Source organism: Dermacentor silvarum, chromosome 1 (genome assembly GCF_013339745.2).
Source record: "Dermacentor silvarum isolate Dsil-2018 chromosome 1, BIME_Dsil_1.4, whole genome shotgun sequence".
NCBI lineage: Eukaryota > Metazoa > Arthropoda > Arachnida > Ixodida > Ixodidae > Dermacentor > Dermacentor silvarum.
This window is the reverse complement of record NC_051154.1, coordinates 423423378-423448442: the sequence shown is the minus strand read 5'-3', so window position 1 is coordinate 423448442 and position 25065 is coordinate 423423378. Positions and strand designations below refer to the sequence as shown.

Here is a 25065-nt window from a genome sequence, read left to right as displayed (position 1 = left end):
GTGGCGAAAGTGTGTTTACAAGCTAAGATGGGCATGGCTCCTTCTGTTGTCTCTCATATTCAAAATTAGTTCAATACAGGGTTTACTTGGGCTAGTTTGTAACGCCACTTACTGCACACAGTGCAAAGGCACGAATGAAAGAGCAGAACACACAGTCCTTGTGTCTTGCACATCCAAGTCCTTTATACTTTTCACAGTATGGAGTTGGTTACTGCCATTCGCTATATACCCATGGACAAATCATACAACTTTATTAAATGCTGTTTGCTTCTAATCATCAATATCAATGCAAAAACTTCATTTGAGCGTTTTTACCACTGCATTAGAACGTGTTTTATGACTAATAATCTTATTAGCACAACATCAAGCGCCACAAATACACGGCCGTGTATGCATGGCAGTGGCGTATACATTCATCCGGTTATTTAACGCATGCAATGAACTGTCATTCCCCCACCCACCCACTTAACCACTCAATTATTTACCTTTCGTTCTTGTACAGCGCTTCGACGTGCTATACTTGATATTGACATTAACCCATCTTGCTTACTATTTCAATAGACTGCGGTATTTATGTCAATAAACATATGAACAATACAAATAATTGAAGAGAGATACACTCGACTCGTATGATATACCCCTGCAGGTGCTTCCTCGTGATAGACACACGACTGCTGTCGCCAAGATACGCAGGGTTAGAATTTTACGTTGCTGTAGCGCTATATAACACGTTCACATGAGTAATTAAGCTCACATTGTTGAATAAATTACAGGACGCGAATGGAGCGATTTGTAAACAGTAAATCCATCGCGCGCAGCTGTGCGCGGTGATTGACCGCACATGCGCGTGATCAGCACAGCAATCGTAGATGCTGCATGAAGGTAGTCGGGAGGCAACGTACGGGAGTGATATCGCACTTACCGATGCAAAGGTATCCGCTAATGAGCGGCCCATCAAATTCGGAAACGCACACGGTCATGCCAGTTTTTGTTGACCGGTACTTCGCCAGCGGTAGGTCGCCGTCGGTGCGGACGACACATATTTCTTGAAAATTGGTCATAACGTCGTTCGAAGGCAATCGCGCGGCCCAGGGTGTCGAAAATGGAACCGCGGTGTTCGATTTTGTAGCCTCCGTGGCTAGAGAAAACGGCCGCGTTAGCGACCGACACGTGCGTGGACCTCACGAGAATAAGAACACTGCTAAGAAGAAGCGAGCACCTGGCGAGGAGGGAGGGGAGGAGGCGCGCACAACACACACATGGACAAAACAGAACAATGGAGGAAGAACAAAACAAAATAGTCGAACAAAACAAACTATGACGTAATCAGACATTACGCAGATGAAAGATAATTAATTGCGTAAAATGTTAGAATCGGGAAGATAACCGCAGCACTACGTACGTGCATACGGCGGGAAATTCAAAATAAGGGGCAGTATTTGCAACGGTTGTTATTTTATTTTGCATTCTTCTTGCCCTCCGTCAGTGGTTCAGTCTGCGCGACAGCCATGGATAGCCTCGAAGGAACATATAATATCCTTATAAAACGCGACCGAGGCTAATGTTGGGCGCAGAGAAAGTGTTCGAGAACACTTTAGCGCAGTATGTAGTAGGCGACTCTGCTGGATTAATTTGTACAGCTAGCAGGATGTGTGGTATATATACCACGCTGATTCAATTATGCGTGTGTTTGTTTTTCACAAAGTCGACTGCATGCGTCCCCTTAATTCGCCTCGCCGCTCATGCGAAGAGAGCACAGGAGAGCACGCATAGACACACGCAGTTGGTGCACGCTGGCGGCCGGCGCGCGATGCCGCCTTCATTTTATGATTCCACTAGCAAATATGCATGGGGAGAGAGAACAACTAGAGGCATTCATCGATTCGTGCAGAGCGGCGCGTTACTGGGCTTCGCCCGCTGTTCATCCCGCTACGTCCCGTAGCGCACTCGGGGAGTCTTTCGCAGGGGGGAGTGGTGCAGATATATAATGAACCTCCCCTTCTTCCTCACCTTTTTAATTACCCTATTTCTGAGGCCACTGCATCAAAGTTTGTCAAATCGAGTTATGACTCTTGCAGTTTTCTGCTAAGCTGCAGACCAACTACGATCACCTTGATGCACAATGGATTTAGAACCCTGCAAATTTTCTGTTTTTTCGGCGTCTAGCTGGGAAACTACCCCACCGGCAGTGATGACATGGACCCCCGGGTTCCGCGGTGCCATCGCTGAAGCGTAACAGTGAACTGAGTGATACCACCAGTGACAGCACGGAACTCTACTCGGCCAGCGGAGAAGACTCTGAAGATCGACGGCTACGAATCCGTGCGAAGCCGCAAGGCGAAACGGAGGAGCCCAGTAGCGCACCCAGGATCTCTGTCAAGGGGGAGGGGGGCGAAGATGGCGTCGTCCTCGTCGGGGCGAAGTGCGTTTCACAAGTCAAGGACGGCTATACACGTGAAAATGCACGTGTGACCAGGCTATACCTACTCCCATAGCAATAGCTTGTTCGCTGCGTCTTTGCGCTAGAAAACTTAAATACGCGCAAAAACGCGTAAGGCTTTTTTTTTTTTTTTTCGAAGCTTTCGTCGCCCTGCTCCCTCATACGAGAGGGTTGCATTTCCTGCGGCAAGTGCATGGGCCGCTGCGTCTTCCGCTGTGTGCGAGCGTGCAGCCGTCATTTGCCTTTACGTCAACATATTCAGAATTGTACAGAATATTTCACCGCACAGCATAGATATGGCATGTGTACGCATTTTAAGTAGTGCGTGCAACTCATTTCTGCTTCACTTACGCCGGTGCAAACAGGAAGCGGCATTGTACCTCACAGAATCTCGACTGATTGGTGTACTAGTGATGCAGGAATGAACTCCGGTCTTGTTCAGTGCATAGTTCACATAATCAATTTCTCAGGACGCGTGAACGCCGACGAGAACTGTCAGCGCCTGCAACAAGAGTTTACTTACGCTGTACTGCGCACAGCAGTAATCCATGCTTGTCGGCTGTCTGTTTCGTGCATTCTGTTGCGAGTCGGTGGAATTTCACTGCTGGCATCAACCCCTTCGTGTGTACATTGCTGGTTTGGGATTCCACAACACAACAGCAACTACCAGCGTTCCGTAATTGCTGGTTTGGGATTCAACAACACAACAGTAACTACCAGCCAGTAGCGCACCCAGGATCTCTGCCAGGGGGGGGGGGTGACGGTTTGCCAATACCATCTAAACAGCACTAATTTGGATTTCTTCACGGGAAATAGTCAAAAAATGCGCTTTTTGCGAGTGTGCAGACGATTGCGACGTGTCTTACATCTTAATTGCAGTACTCAAATGCGTAAGGAAAGAAAAGGGGTTAAACAAAAGGGGGGGTTAAGCGGCCTCAGGGGGGGGGGGGGGGGGGGTCCAACCTCCGAATCCCCCCCGTCGGTGCGCCACTGCTACCAGCCTTCTGTAGGGGGGCAATCGCAAACAAGAGACGTTTCGCGCGCACAGCGCGCACGGCCTAACCGGCACCTCAAGGAAAGCGGCGGAAATGTATACCGGAAATTTCGACCACCTGGGGTCTTTAACGTGCACCTAAATCTAAACGGGCCTCGAGCATTTTCGCCTTCATCTAAAATGCGGCTGGCGCGTTTGTTGCTTCATTTGTTGCGCATTTGTTGCTTCAGAATGAGTCCGCCACATTCTCGTCTTGACAAACACAGCGACAGTTTTTTCCATATTCAGGCATGATTCGCTGTAAATTATCAACCCAAACGGAAGCGCCCAGGAATGAAATTGTGATAGTAGCACCGCGGTTTCTTGAATTATATCAGCGCGAAGCGACGAGAACAAAGGGTGGGTAAGTGGGTAGGAGGGGTGCGCAAAAAATTTCGGGGGCGGGGGGGGGGGGGGGGTTGAACCCACTCCCCCTTGCTACGCCCCTGCAGGGTGACGTGGGACGGACGTCATTCGAGGGCAGGGAAGCTGGCACCAAGATAGAACTTGAGGAGCGATTGAGAGAAATGGCAGAAAAGCGGTGGACAAGGAGAGTTTTCAGTTATTTGTTTTACAGGCCAAACCCCATAAGCGCGAAAATGCGCGCGACAGCGACGAGCGACGCGACGTAGATCGCCTTCGCGCAAGCTGTCGCTTGCACGGGCAAACCCCATTCGCGCGACTGCTTCAGCGAGCGATCTCCATTGTTGCTGGCTAGAGGGCGTCTACTCGTACTAAATGTGGCGCGTTGACAGCGGTATGCAGTGTAAAATAATATGTTTTGTTGCACAGTAATACATAAAATTTTTTATCATTGTCCTGCAGTATTTTTTTTATATGCAAGTGCATAAACATTACTTTATTTGCTCGCTGTGTGCACGTGACTCGGGCGTAGAGGAGGAGAGGAGGTCATGGCAATCGACGAAAACCGTGCGTGGAGATAACCGGCAGTACGTCACTGATGTACATCCTGTTCCGGTGTTTTACTATTGGCTGCTTGAGCACAGCTCTTCCGGGCGACGGGCGACGGATTTCAAATTTGAGAAACCGAGCGACCGCGCGATTTCGACCACGCGACACGTCGCGCGAACGGCCTGTTTCGTCGCTCATACCGTCGCTCGTCGCTGTCGCGTGCATTTTCGCGCATATGGGGTTTGGCCTGTACTGTGAGGGCGAATGAGGAATGTTGACACAAAATGGAGGAAGCTGAGCAGAAAATTGTCAATCAAATATTTGGACTGCAGGAGGGGTGCAAACCAGAAAACAGCGGTTAAAAAAGGTTAAAGAAACAGAGAGGGGTCTATGGAAAACAGGGATGCAGACGAAATCAGCGCTGGGAACATACAGAACTTTCAAGCAAGAAATTGCCAAAGAAAATATCTATGATAATTCTAGGGGAAGCTCGTTGTTGTTTGAAGCCAAGACGGGAGTATTGCGGACTAAGATATACCGAGTCAAGTACCAAGGTATAGACACGTTGTGCGGTGCGTGTGGAGAGGAAGAGGAAACATCTGAACACCTCATACTTTTCTGTAAAGGGCTTAACCCTACAGTGCAAGGCAACGGGGCTGATTTTTTCAAAGCATTGGGGTTTAGGGACAGTGGAGGCAATCTAGACTTTAAGCGGGTAGAAATAACCAAACGTAGGTTATCTGATTGGTGGCTAAAATCAAGGCAGGGGTGAAATTTCACCCACCACAAAGTACAAAATATGTTAATAGTCACGGCTAGGTGGCGTATGCCACCGCCCGATTTAAAGGGTTCAGCCTCATCCATCCATCAGGCTGCTCACGTACGTTTACGAAGCTCCTTCATCACAGCGGTATGGAGGGGCTTTAGTTTACGCCTCTGGCTATCCGTCAAAACACCCAGCTCGCCTGTGGTTACCGGAATACTGGACACGCTCCGCTCTGCGACAGAACGCTCGCAACGCACGCTGCTTGATCGCTCTCGCTGGGGATAGACGGCCGGGTGGCTAGCGGAGAGGTTGGAGAGCCTTCGCGCGCTGGATGCAAGACCATGTCCAAGACAACCGGAAGTAGATGACAACACGTCACAACATGACGTAGAGCCAGCGAAGACGGAGACGCTTCACTTAAACTGGGACGCGAATGTTTTGCTGTAGCTGTACCCTACGCGTCTACAAAATTTGTCCGGACCGTTTCAGGGACCCTTTAAGAACCAAGTTTCGGAGCCCGACCGGCTGCTCCTTCAGGGGCGAGATGGAAAAACGCGTTTCTGTCGAAAAGGCGCAGGGAATTGTGTACAAGATTACCTGCACTGAATGCCCCGCGTCGTATACACTGGCGAGACTAAAGACTTCCGGGAAAGAATTCGTCAACACAAGAATGACCTTCGCCACATAAACAGAGAACGCAGTAGTGTGGCAGAACACTGAGCTTTTTCATCATCAGATAAGCCCCGACGGCGCTCGTCTTGGAGAGAGAAAACAACCACCGGCGGCGGCTCCTTCTGGAATCCTGTCACATCCAGAAGACGCGGGGTAACATCAATCGTTCGTCAGGAACATTTCCCGCCGTTTACTCTCAAGGCCTAGAAAAAATGTCTGCGTGCCTGTCAAAGCGCCAAAAACGCACATGAGCACTGCTACGCCTCAAGCCATCTCACCCCTGAAGGAGCAGCCGGTCGGGCTCCGAAACTTCGGGTTCTTAAAATCAATTTCGGTTGGAGTTTTCCTCCTCCTTAATTCCGAACGCGTATTCAGGTTTCAGTGCGGCTTTTCGTGTCAAAGAACTACCGGGACATATTAAGCCCACAACCTCGAACGGAAAGCACACACAACGACTCCCGCTTACGTTCCAATGTGCAGATCGCAACGCGGGCGCGCGAAGGATGTAGGCGAAATGGTCGGCCGGCGGGCCGCGACGTGGCCGACGTCATGTCACGTGACGTGCATGCCTAAATATTGTTCGAAGGAGGTGCTGCTATTACACCGGTTGTAGATCCTGCTCCTGGCAGCGCACACTTATTACTCCCGACGCATATCGTATCAGATAAAAGAGCCATCTCATAGAAAATATCAATACATTTAATTAATAAATGTCCAGCGCTATCAGATGTCTGCGATAGTGCCGCCTTCTGTTCATCTGGCCCGGCGCACAGTCATGTTACCGCCCCCGGCGGCGTATTTCCAATTGCTAGTAGATACAGTGCTCGACCGCTGGCGCCACGCTGCGCCGCTCACGCGTACCATGTTTCTAGCCGCCGCCGTTGGAACGGAGGAGGCGTTGACGGAGAAAACGCTGGGCTGGTGGTGACTGCTGTTGGGATCGATGGTATTATAAACGCATCACTGTTTTGATGATCCAAATATAATCTCAGTATCAGGGAGGGAGCAGTCTACCTGACTGGAGCAGTATTTTTTTATTTGGGGTGTTGCCACGCTGCGCTCCGCAACACCCCAACGACCACCGCTTCGCGTCGGCGCCCGGCACCACGGCTGCCGCCGTGGCACCGGGGTTCAAGCGACCGCGCTGGCAAACAGAGTAAAAAAAAAGAAAAGCGTGATATTTAGAAAAAAAATCCTAGATAGGGCGGGCTTCGAACCAGCGCACGCATGATCCCGAAGCGAGCGCCGTGACCACTCAGCCATACAGCCACTTTTTTTCTTTATTACATGGGAGCAGTCTCTTCAGCAACACAAGAAACAAGGCGCTACAGGTACATATTCAAAAGTCAGGCAAGCATGTGCACGCGTCCAATAAAGGCATCCAGTCCGGCGCTGTTTCTTGAGCAGCGTACACACTACTAACATAGGCAGCAGATTCCCGAAAAAACGACCGAGTGCTTCGCGGTGGTTCAGCGTGCCTGTCACACATTATACTGCGCCAAAGACTATGTAGACCAAGTACTATGAACATGTCATATGATGGGTCACAGGAATCTTTAAAAGGTAAGAAACGAATTGTGTATGGTGTGATGTCTAAGTCTTTAAGTGTTCTTTGGAGATTGTCCCAGAAGAACACGGCATCCCTACAATCGACAAAACAGTGATCAATCGTTTCAGCATGTGGACACAAATGGCAGTTTGTAGACCACGGCACGAAACAGCAACTTTTTTTTTCTAACCAGGTTTTGACAGGAAGGGTTGCCGAATGTAAGTTAAAGAAAAAAGTTTTGATCCCTGGAGGAATGATCATTCGACGGACACGCTTGAGTACATCTAAGTAGCAACATTCCAAATAAGGCGCACGATAATGGGGAACAGGAAACAATGTATCTATGCAGCAGAAATTTCTTTCCGTGATGCAGTGAAAATATAATCCAAGCTAAAGCGAGCTTTAAGAAAGTGAAAGCCTTCAACGACCTCTTTCAAGAAGCCCCAAGGAGCAGGTGGTGCATCACTGACAGATGACGACACAACTATTTCTGGAAGGTAATTCATTAATCGAAGTTGTAACATCTCTCTTAGAAAAGGACTGTTTACATCACGTAAGAAGAATAACCGGGAGACAAGTTGCCTAACAAAAAGGTGAACTAGGCCAAGACCACCCCTCTCAAGAGGAAGAAAAAGGTTATCACGCCGCATGGCCTCAACACGTGAGCTCCATACATAGGTAGCAAACACACGATGGAAAGCTTGCAACCTAAGTCGCGAGCAGTGTAATACCTGCAGGACATACATAAGTCGAGCTGCTAGAAACAGATTGCAAGCTTCAGCTCGGCTAAATATGGACAACTGCCGCCCCTGCCAGTTGTTAACCTTACGTTGTACTTCTGCAACTTCCGCTGACCAGTGAGGATTACTATTGCGATATTGAGAGAGGGGTACACCTAAGTACCTAAAGTCTTGCCTCCACTGAATACCTGCGAAGTGAGTTGGCATTGTACACCATTGACCGAACCAAAATCCGGAACTCTTCTCAAAGTTCACAGTTCCACCAGAAGCTGAGCAAAACAGCTGCGTTATGGCAAGGGCAGTCTCCACACTTTTCTTGTCAGCACAGAAGAATGCTATGTCATCTGCATAGGCAAGTACCCGGATCTCATTGGATAACAATCTGAACCCATGAAAGGTATGATCCTTCAAAATTTGTGCACAAAGCGGTTCCAAGTACAAAGCGAATAATAGAGGTGACAAGGGACAACCTTGTCTTACTGATGCCCTGAGGTGGATAGATTCAGATAGACAACCATTGACTATTAGCCTTGTTGTGCCATTATCATAACACATGGAGATGCCTTTAAAAAGAAGAGATCCAATGTTTATGTGCTCTAAAACACTAAACAAGAAGCAGTGATTAACTTTATCAAATGCGTTTGCCAAATCAACCTGAACTATTGCAACCTGACCCGCACTGTCTGTCACACACTCTAGCACAGACCGTACAACGTGGATATTTGTCTGAATTGATCTTTCTCTAATGCCACATGTTTGATGGTCTCCCACCAATGATCGAATTACTTCTTGAAGACTCAGCCATACAGCGATTACAGCCACGCTTCCAAGGGTTGCATTCATGCGAACCATATAATTGCGTTCGAGCACCTCGGCGAAGGAAACCACCTAGAAACGCGGTACGCGCGAGCGGGGCAGCGTGGCGCCAGCGGCCAAACGCTGTAACTACTAGCAATTGGAGTGTTGCCCCCCCCCCCCCCCCCCCCGGCGGCCCTGGACTTGCTGCCGCCGCCGGAAGCCTGGTTCATCGGCGAAATCATGCCGGGCCGGCCCTTCGCTTCTCTTGCACGATGCTGGCGATGCGCAGCAGTCGTCGGCTCCGAAGGCCGAGCGAGGATGGAAGTGGGGCGGCTGCCGCGGAGTTCTTGTTCCTGAACGCAGCGGCCCTGGGTGGGTGGCCCGGCACGTGAATCGCCGTGGTCGGCGACAGCAGCTTGTTCGCCATCGCCAGGAAAGACAGCAAAGGCATGTGGCTCGCAGTCGTCTTGTCCTCCTTTCGCGGAATTCTCGGGCTGTTCTGGTCCTTGGGCCGGTATGGTCCTAAAGCCGGTGGGATTCGTCCCGGGGCCACCACCCGGCGTCGTTTGGGGTGTCCGCTGTACCTCATCTGCAGGCTCCGGGGCAGGGTCGGAGTGGCAGTCAGCGCGATGGGCTGGTTTGTGCAGGCGCAGCAACTTCTCCGGGTCGGGGTCGGTATCCGAAATGGAACAGCCTCCTGGAGCTCAGCGTTGTTTCGAACAGCTGGCTCGAGAGTGGGGATGCCACGAGGTCCCGCCGCGACCGATCCACGAGAGAGCGTTCTTCACCTTCCTTCGTTCCCAGCCGCGATATCGCTTCGGACTCTCGTCTAGAGTAGCTCACGGAAGCAGTTCCCGCACAGATATTAGAGCGGTGTGCCGACCCTGTGTAGTATACCTGCTTTGGTATAGTATTACTCTTTACTTGCTTTGCAATGCAGTGCTCAATTGTGAGTGTGGCGCATTGTACGCGGGGAGATATAGATCGAGGCTCTGCAAGAATTACCATATGTGCGCAAATCACCAACGAGAGTAGACTGCTGCCCATATCCTTATTGTCATGCAAGAACCGAGTTCTCTGCGTCATTTGCCACTGCGCAATATAGTGTCGTTACGCTTTGCTGCAAGTGAAAGCGATAGAGGCGTAAGATTAGACAAAGTCGTGTTATTCACTTAATTCTGAAATGCCACCAAGATGTAGTATTTGTTTTCGAACGGAATGAAATAACCATAATCGGTGTACAGGCGCTCCCAGAATAATTCGGAACGCCACGCACGCGGCCGCTCGCCGGCGGAGCACGCCCGTGGAAAAAGTAGTACCATGGCCTGCGCGTGCGCGGTCTCCCTAGCGAGCAAGCTTGGCTCCCTAGTGCATCTAGTGTGCATTGAGTACCTCCAAAACGGTAGCCCTAGGTGCCCCTGAACATTTTGTCAAGGGGGGCTGGCGTCCGTGACAAGCTGTGTCTGCGCATGCACGCGTGTTGGAGCATAAGCGCTCGTGTGCATGTTCGTGTGCTTGGGTGCCCTTTTTTTTTTCTTCATTTTTCATCTGGGCCATATTTATCATTGCTCAGATTCCAGATTCCGTGATTGATTGGCGCACAATATATGCGAACCACGTAACGTGGTGCGCAAATAAATGACTGGAGTCGTCAAAAGTTTATTAGAGTGCCATTTGCATGAAGTCACTTCCTGTGCGTGAAATTGGCCTTGATGAACGCGTGCCGCCTTATTTCATTTTGTAAATTGTTTTATTGCCCCTATCGCAGACACACCTGTTAAGGGAGCGGTCACGTAATAGTCGAAATTAACTACGAAGCTAGTAGTAGCACGGATCGGGAGATAATTTAACAAGAACTAATACTTAGCAGGACAGGCTAACACGGTTGAAAATAAGGCAGCGATGCCGTTGTAGCCAAGCCGCCTCGCTCGCACGTAATCACAGCGAACCATTGCTTTCTCCCAGACAGGATGCAGATCATGGCGAGAATACGCTGCAAGGAATCCACAAGCCTTTATTTATAGATTACAGTGCATGCTGTGCTACAGACATTCATTCGCCCAGCCCCCATTGCACAATGCTAAAGGGCACCTAGCGCTACCTTTTTGGAGCAAGACAACGCCAATCTAGATGCACTAGGGAGCGAAACTGGCTCGCTAGGGAGACCACGCATGCGCAGACCTTGCCTGCGTTCCGAATTATTCTGGGAGCACCTGTACATCGACAGGCTATACAAATTTAGAGCACTTTTGTTAATAAAATTCTAAAAAAACATATTATTGTGATAGGGTTATCACTACTCACTAGCTTTAATTACAACATGTCTATATACATAATAATAACGCACCCTTCGTCGGCGCTCAGAAGAAAATGAACGTTCAAGTGTTTGGCAATATTCCTGATTTGAAAAAATGACTTTACGGATATTGTGCATCGCTTTCTTTCTTTTTTTTTTTCTTTTATTGCGATAGCAATTATGTAGACATTCGAGCCTCACCCATGCCGCCGTCGCCGTGCTTTCACGATATAGACCGCACACGTGTGGCCCACACGTGGAGGGTTCGAAGGTCTCCATAGACGCGAGAGACGTGCAGAGCGTTTGACTGCAAAAACGACGAAGCCAAGTGGACGCACCCTGTCAGCGCAGCGTTCTCGCTGAGAGTGTGTGTGCGTGCGTACTACGACGCGGTGCACACAGTGGTTTGAGCGGAACGGACACTTCCCAGTATTCAGAAATACATCCTCAATTGACGCCCATGTTTGACTTGATCTAAATGACGCCAAGCGTGAACGTGCCCAAGACACTCAGTGCGTTTCGTTCGGCGCGTTCACGACAGGCGTCATTGAGATCAAGTGAAGCATATGGCACGGCCGCTGGATAAAAAACAGGTGCGGCCTGCTGCGTCACGTCGCCTTCAATGGGCGAGCGCGTCTCGGCAAAGTTGACAGTTGCGGCCGCTATTTTTGGTGAGGGCGCCACTGCTACAGTACACAAGGCAGACGCCGGTTCGTGCTACAATGCGGTTGCCGCAGGATTTATCCGTGTCGGTGTGCTTTTTCGTGCGCATTCTCGGGTGCTTTTTTTGTGTGATCGTGTGTGTGAGCAGCTTGCCTTAGGTTTTCTGTACTTGACTACGGTTCCTTGGTGTGCGCATGTGTGGCAGACGGTTTTTGCTAGCGGTGTAATGCCGCGAAGCTGTTGTGTGCCGCTGTGCAGCTCGAACGCGAGAAGAGACGCTACTGTGAAGTACCACGAATTCCCCTGCGATCTGGATGAAGCCTGGATGAAGAATATTTCTCGCCAAGGGCCGTCAGGGAAAGAAGCAAGTGGGAGCCAAGCGAAAGCTCGCTGGTATGTTCACCTGCACCTTTGTTCAGCGCGTCATGAAGGCAGACGACGTCAGCAAAAGCAGAAAGTTGTGCCACCTTCTGACGTCAGCCTTGCTTTCACATCTCACTCACTGTGGACAATTCATATGTGAATGAAATTACCACGCTCACATTAAGGAGTTTTTCAAAGTATTCTTTAAAACGTTGCTGAGGCCCCTTATAGCGAATTGGGCTGGGAATGCAAATGCAACTGCAGAGCGAGTTTTGACGCTGTCGCATAAACCTCTGTCAAGGTAGGTTTTCCGCCTATGAATAAGCTCTTCGTTATGTACAATAAAGTTGCAGTAAATGTGTTAAGGTGTTCGTCGAATCATTTCGCACTTCTGTCGCCTACCCATACAGTTATAAATTTTCCACACGCTCATGTACATTCATGTGTGGTTTCGAATTCGTGACTTAATAACGTCAGGCACGTAGCCAACACTTTTTTTTTTTGGGGGGGGGGGGGGGAAGGAGGTTGCACGAGAGGGTTAACAAGGTGAGTTTCATGCCAAGCGCGGGGGCGAGTGGAGCTGTTGGGAGAGACATGCCCATCAGAAACACGGGCAAGATCTAAGATGAGCAGAGCGTAAAAAAAAAAAAAAAAAAATCACCCTCCTCAGTGCCTGCATCACTCACTGCTTCGTCTTGACGAAACACGTAAATCCACTCCCGATTATTCGTAATCGAGCACTTTTTATTTCAGGTGAGTCGAGCGGGCAGCTTTCATGGAGAGCATTGAGACCCACTCTACAAAATATTGGCACTCCTATAGGGCACACTTTTCACATATGTGAAGCAATCGGCACTTCTAATAACGACTTCAATATTCAACCTGTAATGTGCAACTATAAAACGTGTTATTACGGCCTCATTAGAGTCACTGTCGCGCGTACCAACGCGGCTGTAGAAGCGCTTCTCCGTGAACGGCTGTACCCGAGCAGTGGCGCCAGAGCGGGCGCGAGGAGAACTAGGCCCGAGACGCCGTTTCGGCGCGACGCAACGGGCCGCACCTGTTTTTTATCCAGCGGCCGTGCATATGGGCTACAGGTTAAGGCGCATTTCTGAATGCGGGGGTAAGATACGAACGCCGACGGTTGTCTTTCGGTCTCATCTCATGCACCATCGAGGTATCGTAATCGAGGTGCGACGCCCGTAACGCCGCAGGCGGCGCTCCAATCGCATCAGCGTTTTAAGACGCCTAATTGATGTTAGCTAGGCGCTCTTTCTGCGGCGCAGCAGCAGCTGCCTCGCGTGCTGTGTCGCGCCAACCTGTCGCCGCCGCGTATTTAAAACACCGCCTGAGGAGCTTAAGCGCAACGCGAAACATTGCTATCGAGTGTTTCGCACTTCGGGCAAAACTTGCATTTTTTTTAGTTTACGTCACAACCTGAAAGCTGTTCAGGGGATATTTAAATGTAAAAGGAGACCCATCATAAATTACAAGCTCAGATAGCCAACCATTCAGAAACTGCTCAGGGCCACTCATGTTGTACCGAGAACTGAGTTAACTCGATCGCCCCACAATGACGACATAGGTGGCAAGTGAGAAGGGTGAGCGGATCGAATGAGGAGGAGCCGGTTCATTGAATTGAAGCTATGTCTTAATCTCTTCGATATCCGATTTTTTTTTTTTGCCCCGCTGCTACATAATTGAGGGCTGCTAGTTCTGCCGGTCATTCGCAATTCAAGGCCTTTCCTCGAGCATAAAAAAAATCCACTAACCTCGTTATGTGATTGGCCAAGCTACCGTCATCAGATTCCCCATTCCAATCTCTTAAGGAAGACGACGGTATTAATTGCAGAGACGTTTGGTGCAGTGGAGTTGTTCTTACGTGTCTGTGAACTTAGACGTTTCATATGCTCCCGATGGAGTGAGCTTCCGTACCAGGGGCCAGTGTAAATAATGTAAATTAAACCCCTTTTCTTTCATTCCTACTACCGGACGTACTCATCAATGGGCTCGGTGGTTTCCTTGCCCAAACGCCACCTCGAGCTGCAACACGGCCTTCCCGCGAGACGTGGATGAAAGCGCATAGGCCTTCTGTTAACTATATTTGTCGTGGTGTAACCCTAACGCTTGCTACATGCTTTGAAGATATGATGCTGACTCGTGCTATATACTTCTTTAGCTCTGCTCTTCAAGGCTCAGTAACGCCCACGAGGCAACTACTCACCTCCGCCGCCCCCCTCTGATACTGTCCACAAATGTACCGACCACAGTATCGGCGAAATAACTCAATACTTGAAGCTTGTGCACATCCTCGCAAACCGTGCAATCCACCACGATTTTTCATTTATTTATTTATTTTATTTTATTTATTATTATATATATATATTTTTTATGTGCCCCGGAATTTCACGGAAATTGTTTTCGCTCTTGTGGTTCGTAGACTTTTGGCTGCAGGTATAACTAAAGCACATTGAATATCGTAGCTCACAGATGATCTAGGAATAGTCTTATTGTGTGTCCACTTTTTCTTTTCTTTTTTTTTTTTTTTTTTTTGCAGGTGATCGTCATGGTCCTACACTTGCTTACCCCGGCGTCGACGCCCACGTAATTCTGGACGACAAAATTGATTGAGCAATAATGCAAGAAAGAGAGCCTGGCTTATAAAGATTACAACGTCCTCTGCATCAAGCGCTGCGCAGCGCTTTGGGCTTCACCGCGCTGAAACGGCGCCTGGTGCGGCTTAAGGAACATCGTACACATGCGAGACCTCCGAACAAGTACTGGAACTCCAACGAAATGTAATCATCGCCAGTTTTTTTTTTTTTTTTGCCTTTTTTTAAATTACTGTTTGTTCATCGTGACGCCAACTTCATCGAAATGTATATGTATAGGGCGAATATTTTAGCGCCATTCCAAATACTTCGAAGCGTGATGCGCAGTGTACCCCTACATTCATTCTGCCACTGCTGGTAAATTTTGCGGGGGGTATTTCACACTTCGAAAGGGACGGTGCACAACTCGACACGGAAAAACGTATACCGCATTGACACGAAAAAAAAAAGAAAGAAAAAAAATGAAAGAAAGAAACAAGATGTGCACTGATTGAGAGGGTCGAATCTTGTGCATGCATTTCAACTTCGTAGGCATGTCTTGACTCACTTTGCGCGCGATTATTTATATATACTAACGAAGCCGTTGCGGCTATCGCGTTATCGGTTCGACGGCCGATCGCACGGGGTTCGGTCGAATGATGGTCGGCACGCTGATTTTATCGGTGCCGTCGACAAGAAAGCCCGTCGCAGTACGCAACTCGAGCTCGTCGGCTACGTCTTGTAGGCCTGGTATGATAAAATGGTCTCAGCGACACAGTGCTGAATGGTAGGCCGATCGTAGGCGTGCGCGTCTTGTCGGTCTCGTATCGACCCAGTGTTACCGCGCCTTGAACGAGTACGTGAAGTCGGGCACACGCTGTCACTACTAGCAAGCGAGGACCGACGCTGCAAGAAATCTTCGTCAGCAACGAGTTTTTAAGTGTCTCCAAGTGTAACGCAGGGGTTATCGATAAATTTGCTATTACAGCCATCAATGCAAGGCGGCAACTACGTGGTTCCCTGTGCAGTCTAGACGAAACCCTCACCGCTTTCTGTTAAAAGTGGAGTTGCAGTCTTACGCTACGCACGTTCTCGGTACCGCACCGACGTCGAGCTACGAGTGAAGTTTCAACGAGGTACACAGCACGAGTTTGCACTTGCAGTAGCGCGCGTGCGAGCGCATTTTTTTTTTTTTTTTCGGGGGACGTTTCCCCGAGACGGGGCCGCACGGGGCCGACCCTTCCAAAACGTTTCGCGACTAATCCGCTAGGGCAGGGCGCATGCGCCGTAGCGCGGTGAAAAAGGCGGATTTCACGTGTGTACCACGGGTGCTTGGGGTTGCGCTTCACACACTTGGTTGGAATGTAATCAGTGATACATTGATTCACAATTGAGCAAAAACGGTTCACTAACACGTCAACAGAGGAATGGTTCGCGCAGCTCAAAAACTCATCAAAAGAGCATGCGAGTAACTCAGTTATGGAGTTGTCGTCGGCACGTTCAAAGTTCAATACAGTCTGATGTGAAGGAAGCTTAGGCACAGTTGCTAAATTCAAATAAACAATGACACCCTTATGGTCCGACAGGCCTTCAACAATATTACAATCATAACCATTTTGTCTAAGTAGCTCATTTATGAAAACAAGATCTAAAATTGAGCTTTCGCGGGTTGCGGTATTCACAATTTATGTCAAATCGAAAGAAATAGTCATGTTAATCAAGTAATCACAAATGACTTTGTGACGGCCATTTGCAGATAGCGTTGGCCAATCTATGCCAGGGGTGTTAAAATCACTAGCAACTAACATTTTACAACAGTTAAGTTTGTGTTTGGTTATATAATCGGTAACACTTATAACACATTATCACTTGTAAGGCACATATAAAGGAATAAAGAAAAAATGCGTTGAAAGGTTTACAGTCAATAAGTAATATAATGTTCCGCCCGTCACGATGATTGTGACACATAGATCTACCCGGGCAGTTGCATCGGCTCAGAGGACGGGGTGGTAGCCGAGGGCGCGGCGGAGGATGAATCGCAAAGCCCCTTGTCGACGCTGCCTGCCACGTCAAGCTCGGTTGTGGCGACCAGCACGGTCGATGAGTGGGTTGGGGCTATGTTCTCCTGGAGACGTCGGTGAGACCGGGTGCGGAACTGCGTCAACACCGGTCAACGGAGCCAGGGTCGTGGGCCAAGGCCATGTCCTCTCGCCTGACCGGCCAGTACTCTCCGTGACGTCAACACCGCTCGACCGTTGACCGTCGTCCGTGAACGCCCCCGGAACAGTCTGGTCCGTGGGCCGTGAACGTCCCCGGGACAGTCTGGCAAGTCGTCCGTGAACGTTCCCGAGACAGTCTGGTCCGTTGTCCGTGAACGTCCCCGGGACAGTCAGGCTCCTTCGGACAGCAGGACTGCCTCCTGGCTCCGTCTCGAGACTAGCTGCGGCCGCTTCCCGAACCGGCACCGCCTCCTTGCCGCCAGCTGATGATGATGATGATGCCTCAACACTTGGCACAACCCACTGAGGGGGATAGGCCACGAACCGGGTGGTATTATGATAGAAATTTGAAATAAATTAATTTATAAATACATAAGTATAAGAATAAAAATAAATGACTAATTCAAAATGAGAAATAAAGCAATAATAAAAGAATTAAGTAGTGTATACTAAGTTAGTCAGCCTTGCCTGAATAGGAATAGTAATATGAATTTAATAATAAATTAAATACAGCAAAGGAAATACGTAGATTTTGAATAATAATAATAATAATAATAATAATAATAATAATAATAATAATATAATTGTGGTTTTATGACTTTACTTTTTTGAATTTGCTGAAGCTATAATTTATTGAAGGATAAATAAAGCAATCACGTAACAATGGGAAAATATTAATAAGGCAATCTTTTTGTGTCACATAAAAAGTTATAAATGGCTCGGCAAACATTCCCGTGGCCATATCCTAACACCGTGGCTCCAAGTGAGAGTAAAACTGAACTGCTTAACGGCAGTCCTAGATTACGAAGTGGGATTTCTAAACATCGTTGTCGATGATTAGAAAACCGCCGACAGGATAGTAAAAAGTGGTCAATAGATTCTGGTTCATTGCAGAGGTAGCATAATGGTGATGCCGCCAGACCACATCTGTGCAAGTAAAAATTTAGTTGTGGAATACGGCAACGCAGTCTTGTAAATGTTACTTCGAATTGCCGGTTGGGACACCACTGTCGATTCCAAGAATAATTTAGATGTATAAAGTCTGTTGATTTTGCTAGTGCGAGGCTTTTCTTGTCTTCAGTCAAAGCAAACTGCCTATATCTGGCTGCAGTGATATACGCAGTTGCCGGCAGCACAGATATCGCCGGACCCTTTAAAGAAGCTCGTGCTAAAGAATCAGCTATTTCATTAAGTTGGATGTCTCGGTGGCCTGGTACCCATACTAAATGAACTAACTTTAAGTGGGGAGGAGCTAATCTATAAAACGTGTTTAAAGCTGTCAAATTTGTAGATGCGTTAAGCGCGCTGCATACAGAAAGTGAATCTGTGACAATAATAACTTTTGCACCCGCCGTGGTTGCTCAGTGGCTATGGTGTTGGGCTGCTGAGCACGAGGTCGCGGGATCGAATCCCGGCCACGGCGGCCGCATTTCGATGGGGGCGAAATGCGAAAACACCCGTGTACTTAGATTTAGGTGCACGTTAAAGAACCCCAGGTGGTCCAAATTTCCGGAGTCCCCCACTACGGCGTGCCTCATAATCAGAACTGGTTTTGGCACGTAAAACCCCATAATTTTCAATAATAACTTTTGTAACATATAGTGGTAACTTTCTCAATGCAAGAATTATTGCCAGAAGTTCGGCCTGAAAAACTGGTGTGTAATCTGGCAGGCGAAGTGAAAAAGACCAATCGAGGGATGGTGAGTATATTCCCACGCCTGCCTTCTCTTCACACGAGGAAGCATCAGTCGCTATTACATTTATTGGGAAATGGGCCAAATAATCTTGCAAAAGGGCATTCAAATATGTTGGTGGCAGCAGTTTTGCGTTATTGGGGAAAATATCCACAAATTCTATTTTAAAGGACAATGTGGACCTATCAAACGGAATGATTTCCCTAATGTGAACATTTAAAGGTGCTAATTGTGCCTGCACAAATACAACCTGTGGGGTGTGTAACCGAGGCCACGTGATCTCAAAAAATCAATTTGGTTCACTAATAAATATATATTCTGTACGTCTAAGAGGCGATTCATAAGCCCTTAAGTAGGTTTGAACCGTAAGCATACAGAATCTCGTGTGAAGAGAAGGTAAGCGCGCTTCCTGGTATAACACGTTATTAGCAACGAATTTAGGCAGGCCTAAACATATTCGAAGAGCTTCTCTCTCTAAAAGAACAAGTGGTCTTATTTTATATTTTGCACCTGCGGAAAACAAAACACATCCAAATTCTATAATCGGTCGTACATACATACGGTAGATCATAATTAATGTGTCACTTCGCATACCAGATCGCCGGTTACTGATTCTACGTAATAAACCTACAGCTCGTGTCCCTTTCGTTGCAATATTTTCTATGTGAGAACGCCAGCTAAGTTTTTCATCATATGTGATACCCAGGTACTTAAGCGACTCTACTTGTGGAATTGTTCTCTGATCATATACTAAAGATAAATCTATCGGCCCGGAAAGCGGAAAGACAAGGACTGCACTTTTGTTTACGTTTAGAGACAGGTGAAGAGTGTGAAGCCACGTCTCTAGCATACTGAGGTATGTTTGCAAGGACAGGTAAAGGGAATTGATGTCTCTTGCTGTCGCGAAAAATGCGATGTCGTCTGCATAGACATAGAGATGAACTTCCCGGCTCAGTGGAATTGAACTCATTAAAAGGTTAAATAGGACAGGAGACAGAACAGCCCCCTGGGGCACCCCTCTTGTCTGATCGAATTTTGTTGAAGAAACGCCGTTTTGAAAACAATAAAATTTTCTGTTTCCTAAAAATGCAAAAATCCATGTCGTTATATATCGCGGAAAATTGTAGCACTGTAATCTGTCCGGTAGTAGTGGGTACTTGACACTGTCATAAGCTTTCGCCACGTCAAGCCACTAAAGCACTCAATTCTTTTCTATTTTGAGCAAGTTGGATACGGCTTTCCAAGTCTACATGCGCACACCAAATAGAGAGACCAGGCCGGAAACCTATTTGACTTGGACTCAGTAACGAATTTTTAGATATATGATCTATCATGCGATCATATAGAACTATTTCAATAAGTTTTCCCATATTTGAGGTAAGAGAAATAGGTCGAATATTGTCAAGATTGTAGCCAGCTCCTTGTTTTTTAAGTAGCGGAATTATTTTGGCTGTCCTCCATTCTTGAGGAATCCAAGCATTTTTTAGAGAATAATTCACGGTGTTTAGAAGTTCCTCAGGAGACATTGCAAACAAAATTTTTAACATGGCATTGGAAATGCCATCAGGACCTGGTGCTGAGGCAGGCAAAGATCTAACGATATTGGAAAGCTCCGACACTGTGACTTCCACAAAGTCATCCGCGATGGGAGGTCTTAATTGTCGATTCGGCAAACGTGATGTTAAGCGTTGAGCTAATCCCTTTCCTATGAATTCTAATGAAGCAGATATCTCGCGTGGTGAAAGAATTATCGATGTAGTATTCGCTGATGTCGGTATGAACTTTCTATACCGAAGGAATCTGAACAGTGCTTTTTTGTTGTTAGGCTTAGAGAGGAATTCATGATGTTTTTTATCATATTCGTCTTTGGCATTCGATACAGTTCTTTTGAATGTGGCAGCTGCAAACTTATAATCACTCCAGTTACTCGGAGACTGATTGTAAAGTAGTTTTTTCCAAGCGGCTTTTCGTCTTCTATAATCCCGCGTGCACTCCGAATTCCACCAAGGAGAGTGAGTACGTTTATCTTTGTTAATATTGAACTGAGATCTTTTATATGACTTTTTAATACCGCGCAAAGACTCATGGCTTTGATGTCATCCGGCACCGTTATCTGGGAGTTGAGGGTCGCTTTTAATACACTCTGAAATTTCTGGTAATTGACAAAAATTCGCGCCGGAGACTCTAAAGAAGTAAGAGGGCACATAATATCAAATCTAATGGGTAGATGGTCACTGTTTGAAGCAGAGTCGACTGTAGACCAGGAAGTCACGCACATCCCCGTGCTGGCAAATGTTAGATCCAATGCTGATTTATAACGGCCTTGAATAAACGTAACTGTTTTCGTGTTGAAGCAACAAAAATTTTGATTAATTGCCCAGTCCGATAATCTTTTTCCACATGAGTCTGTTCGGAAACCCCAAGCCACATGGTGTGAATTAAAGTCTCCCGCTATCACAATTTCTTTCCTACAAGATTTGACAACGTTATTAAGGTATCGAATATCTTGAACACCTGCAGGAAAATATGTATTAACTAAATAAAACGGAGAACAACCAGGAATAGTTACATCTATTGCTAGTATCTCGCACTCCGTAGACATATACTGATATGATATTGTTGCTTTGTGGCATATTTTATTTGTTATCAGGAAAGCGAGTCCTCCACCTCTGGATGGACGGTCCAATCGAAATAAACGGTAGTTTCTTATGTGGAAATCTTGGCCATGTGATAGCCAAGTCACCTGCAAAAGAATAATGTCGGGAGAAAATTGAGAACAAAAATATACTAAATCTGTGGCTGCAGAAATAATGGAACGGCAGTTCCACTGTAATTACCTTTAAAACACCTATGATGAATTAATGCCTACTGTAGAAATCACTTGCTCTAATATACTGTCTTTTAAAAAATCTTTCTTCGAAAGACTGTCTCTACCGTGTTTTGCGGGTTTTGATTTATGGATAGAACTTGAAGAATTGGGGTTAGCATCGGATTTTGAAATGTTATCTTTAACCATTTTTTTGGTTTTGGAGTGCGGGACAGAGGTGGATGAGTTATCATTAGGTGATCTTGTGCGTTTAAGCGTCGGAAGATCCATTTCTACGTCCTGGTTGTTTTCCGACACTGATCCAGAGAAGCATCCGTTGTCGGTCTGCTGAGTTGAAGTTGATGGTCTTGCATTTTTAGTGCTTTCTGCAATGACTGGCGAGGGATCTATTAGTTGCCCAGCGTTCGATGTAATGGGATTTGTAGGAATCTGCGAGCTAGTGTTAGTTCTCGTTACAGAACTGAAAAGCTGAATCATTTGTGATGTCATCACATGAGCTTGAGTCTCCGATAGGTTTGATGTTAGTCGTTCCATAGCTTTTGACAGCGCTTTTTCGACAGCTATCGCAATAGCATCGGAAAGGGTCGAGTCTGCAACCATTTGTTGTCGGGCTGTCACTCCTGCATATCCCTTAGATCTTCCCTGGACCTCAGCAACAGCATCACGGCGTGAGCAACGTCTCCTTTCAATTACTTCCAGGATTTGAAGTTCCTGTGTTCTCGCAGGACAGTTCGAGTAGTTAGCGTGGTGACCACCACTACAGAGACAGCATTTCTCTTCTTCGGATGAACAATCAGTAAAATTGTGGTTGTCACCGCAATTACGGCAACGTGGCGCAGATCTGCAGCCCCTCACGTTGTGACCGAATCGCCAACAGTTGGCGCATTGTAGAATGCGTGGAGCTAGAGCTTCAACCTTATATATAAGGGGCCAGACCTTGATTTCTGTCGGTCGCAATGTACCAGCACATGGGATTATCACTGACTCAGTTGGAGTCTTCTTATTATCAATCACTCGGCTACACCGGTAAACGGAGATGACACCAGCCGCCGAAAACATCTCTAAAATCTCTTCCAGGGTTAAACTGACGTCTACACCTCGTACAATGCCTCTAGAGCATGCAAGATGTGGTGGGACGAAACATCTCACCGGATGTGAAGCGAATGTTGAGCAATTGAGCAGTTCCTTGGCACAGTTGTGGTCTGGCGAGCAACATAAGATACCTCCCTTGCCGAACTGGCGGACCTCAGTGATCAGTCGGTAGTGAGTTGACGCCTTCTGCAACTCCACCTGAATCGTCTTCGGGTTTTTCATGTTAATTATACCCCCGTCGGTAGGCACCATGGCCACGGGAACGTTGCCGGTTCCACTGCGGAGAAAAAACTCAAGCGGTAGCTCCTGGGGAGCCACCGAGGCTGACCACGGGGAAGCCCCGAGGCCAGGTGATGAGACAGACATGAAGCAAGGCTGAGTAACTCAAAAACACATAAGAATTCTTCAAACGGAAATAAAAAGAGTAACGTAAGATCAAGGTGAACAAAGAAAATACCACCCGATACTTGACCCAAGCCCCCAAAGCAGGAGATGCTATTACAGGGATCAAACGCAGGAACGTAGGAATCTGGACCACAAGGCACGAGCTGATCCACACGGATACTTCTCCACACGGATACTTCTGGAGATGACATGACCAGCCTTTCGGTCCCCGCAGCTCACGCTCTCCTTCGCCCGTGCCTCATGCTTTTCTCTTCCTTTTCTCTTTTCTTCTCAGTTTTGCCTCTCTTTTTGTCTCCTCTTGCGTCGGTCCCACAACACCACAAGTGCACGGTCGTGCGTATATTACATTAGGGTGTCCCTGCCCATGCTGTGAGCTTGAGTCGCTCTATCTGGCTCGTCTTGTGGGCCTCTGCTAGTTCCTCCCAAGTATTGTGGATGCCCAGGCTGAGTAGCTTCTCCGTCGACGTCGTCGGTGGAAGCCCCAGTGCCAGCTTGTAGGTATTTCGTATTAGGGTGCTCAATTTGTCTCTCTCGCTGTTCTTGAGACCCAGGTACGGGGTGCCGTAAGTGACTCTGCAGGGCTTGTATTAATCTGATTGTATCCTGCTCTTTCAGGCCATGCTTTTTGTTAGTCACTCTTCGCACCAAGTGCGCGACTTGGGTAACTGTCGCTTGTAGCTTTTTAATGGCGGCGAGACCGGCACCGTCCTTCTGGAAAGTGAGGCCCAGAATACGGAGTATATGTCCACCTTGGGTATGTTGACACCATGTAGGGTCAACGTTGGGTCCGGCGTCTCCGGTGGAGGCCGCCCTCTTGTCCTCTTTTTGAGGATCAGGAGCTCCGACTTTTCCGGCGCGCATGAAAGACCGCAGCGGTGTAGATAATGATCGGTCCTGTCGATGGCTTCCTGCAGGGCGTCTTGTTGTTCGCCCTGCTCGGACGTGCCTGGACCATCACTGCCCTGGCTAGGCCCAATGTATGCAGATGACCTGACCATATGGACGTGCACAGGATCGCCCACCGATCATGTGCACGTCCATATGGTCAGGTCGTCTGCATACATTGCGTGACGGATGCCCCCGATCTTCTCCAAGAGGTTCGCCAATCCCCTCATCGCTATATTGAACAGCAACGGGGAGATCACCGACCCCTGGGGGGTTCCTTTCTGCGGTATTTGGAACTTCTCGGTCCTGAGGTTCCCCAGGCCTATGGACGCCGTTCTACCCGTCAGGAAGTCCCGGACGTAATTGTATGTCCGCCGTCCGCAGTTGGTATGCTGTAGGCTGTTTAGCACTGCTTCGTGTGAGACATTGTCGAAGGCTCCTTTCACGTCGAGTGCCAGGATGGCACTCTTGTAGCGTGTGCTGAGGCCATCGATGACTTCTTCTTTTAGCTGAAGTAGAATGTCCTGGGTGGAGAGGTTAGGCCGGAAACCGAACATAGTGTTCGGCAGGTGCCCCCCTTCTTCCAGGTAGGGCGAGAGTCGAGTGTGGACCATGTGCTCGAAGAGCTTTCCCGCGCACGATGTGAGAGAGATCGGGCGCAGGTTCTGTAGCTTAATGGGCTTGCCGGGTTTCGGGATCATAGTTACGTCCGCGTGCTTCCAGGAAGCCGGTATACTGCCGGTCTCCCAGCTTTCATTGATATATGTTTTAGTAAACTCTCCGTCTCCCCGTCGTCCAGGTTACGGAGGGTCTTGTTAATTTTATCCCTGCCGGGCGTCGTGTTTCTAGTGAGATTTCTTAAGGCTGCCACGATCTCCGACTTGGTGAAAGGTTGCTCTAGATCCGGCTTGGGTTCCCCCTCGTACTCCGGGTGAGTGACTGGCTGCGCCTTCCGTTGTTGTTCGTCTCCGAGGTATTTCCCGGTGATGGCTTCGAGCCCTTCTTCCTCGGTGCCCTGGCAGTTGTGTACAAGTCTTTGTATGTCTTGCCCGTGACAGTTTTTTTTATTCCGTCTTCGCCTGAAGGGTCTTTAGAATGGCCCAGGTCTTTCGGTTGCTGA

General features: G+C 48.0%; 1 protein-coding gene across 1 annotated transcript in view; it reads right to left on the bottom strand.

Annotated features, from left to right (window-relative positions):
- LOC119447775 (uncharacterized) overlaps positions 1-1232 on the bottom strand; it is a 108360-nt gene extending 107128 nt beyond the window's left edge. The window contains 1 exon segment of the mRNA XM_049663932.1: positions 923-1232. Coding sequence (XP_049519889.1) covers positions 923-1061 — 139 coding nt within the window. The 5' untranslated portion in view covers positions 1062-1232.
- Between the last annotated feature and the right edge of the window lie 23833 nt (positions 1233-25065).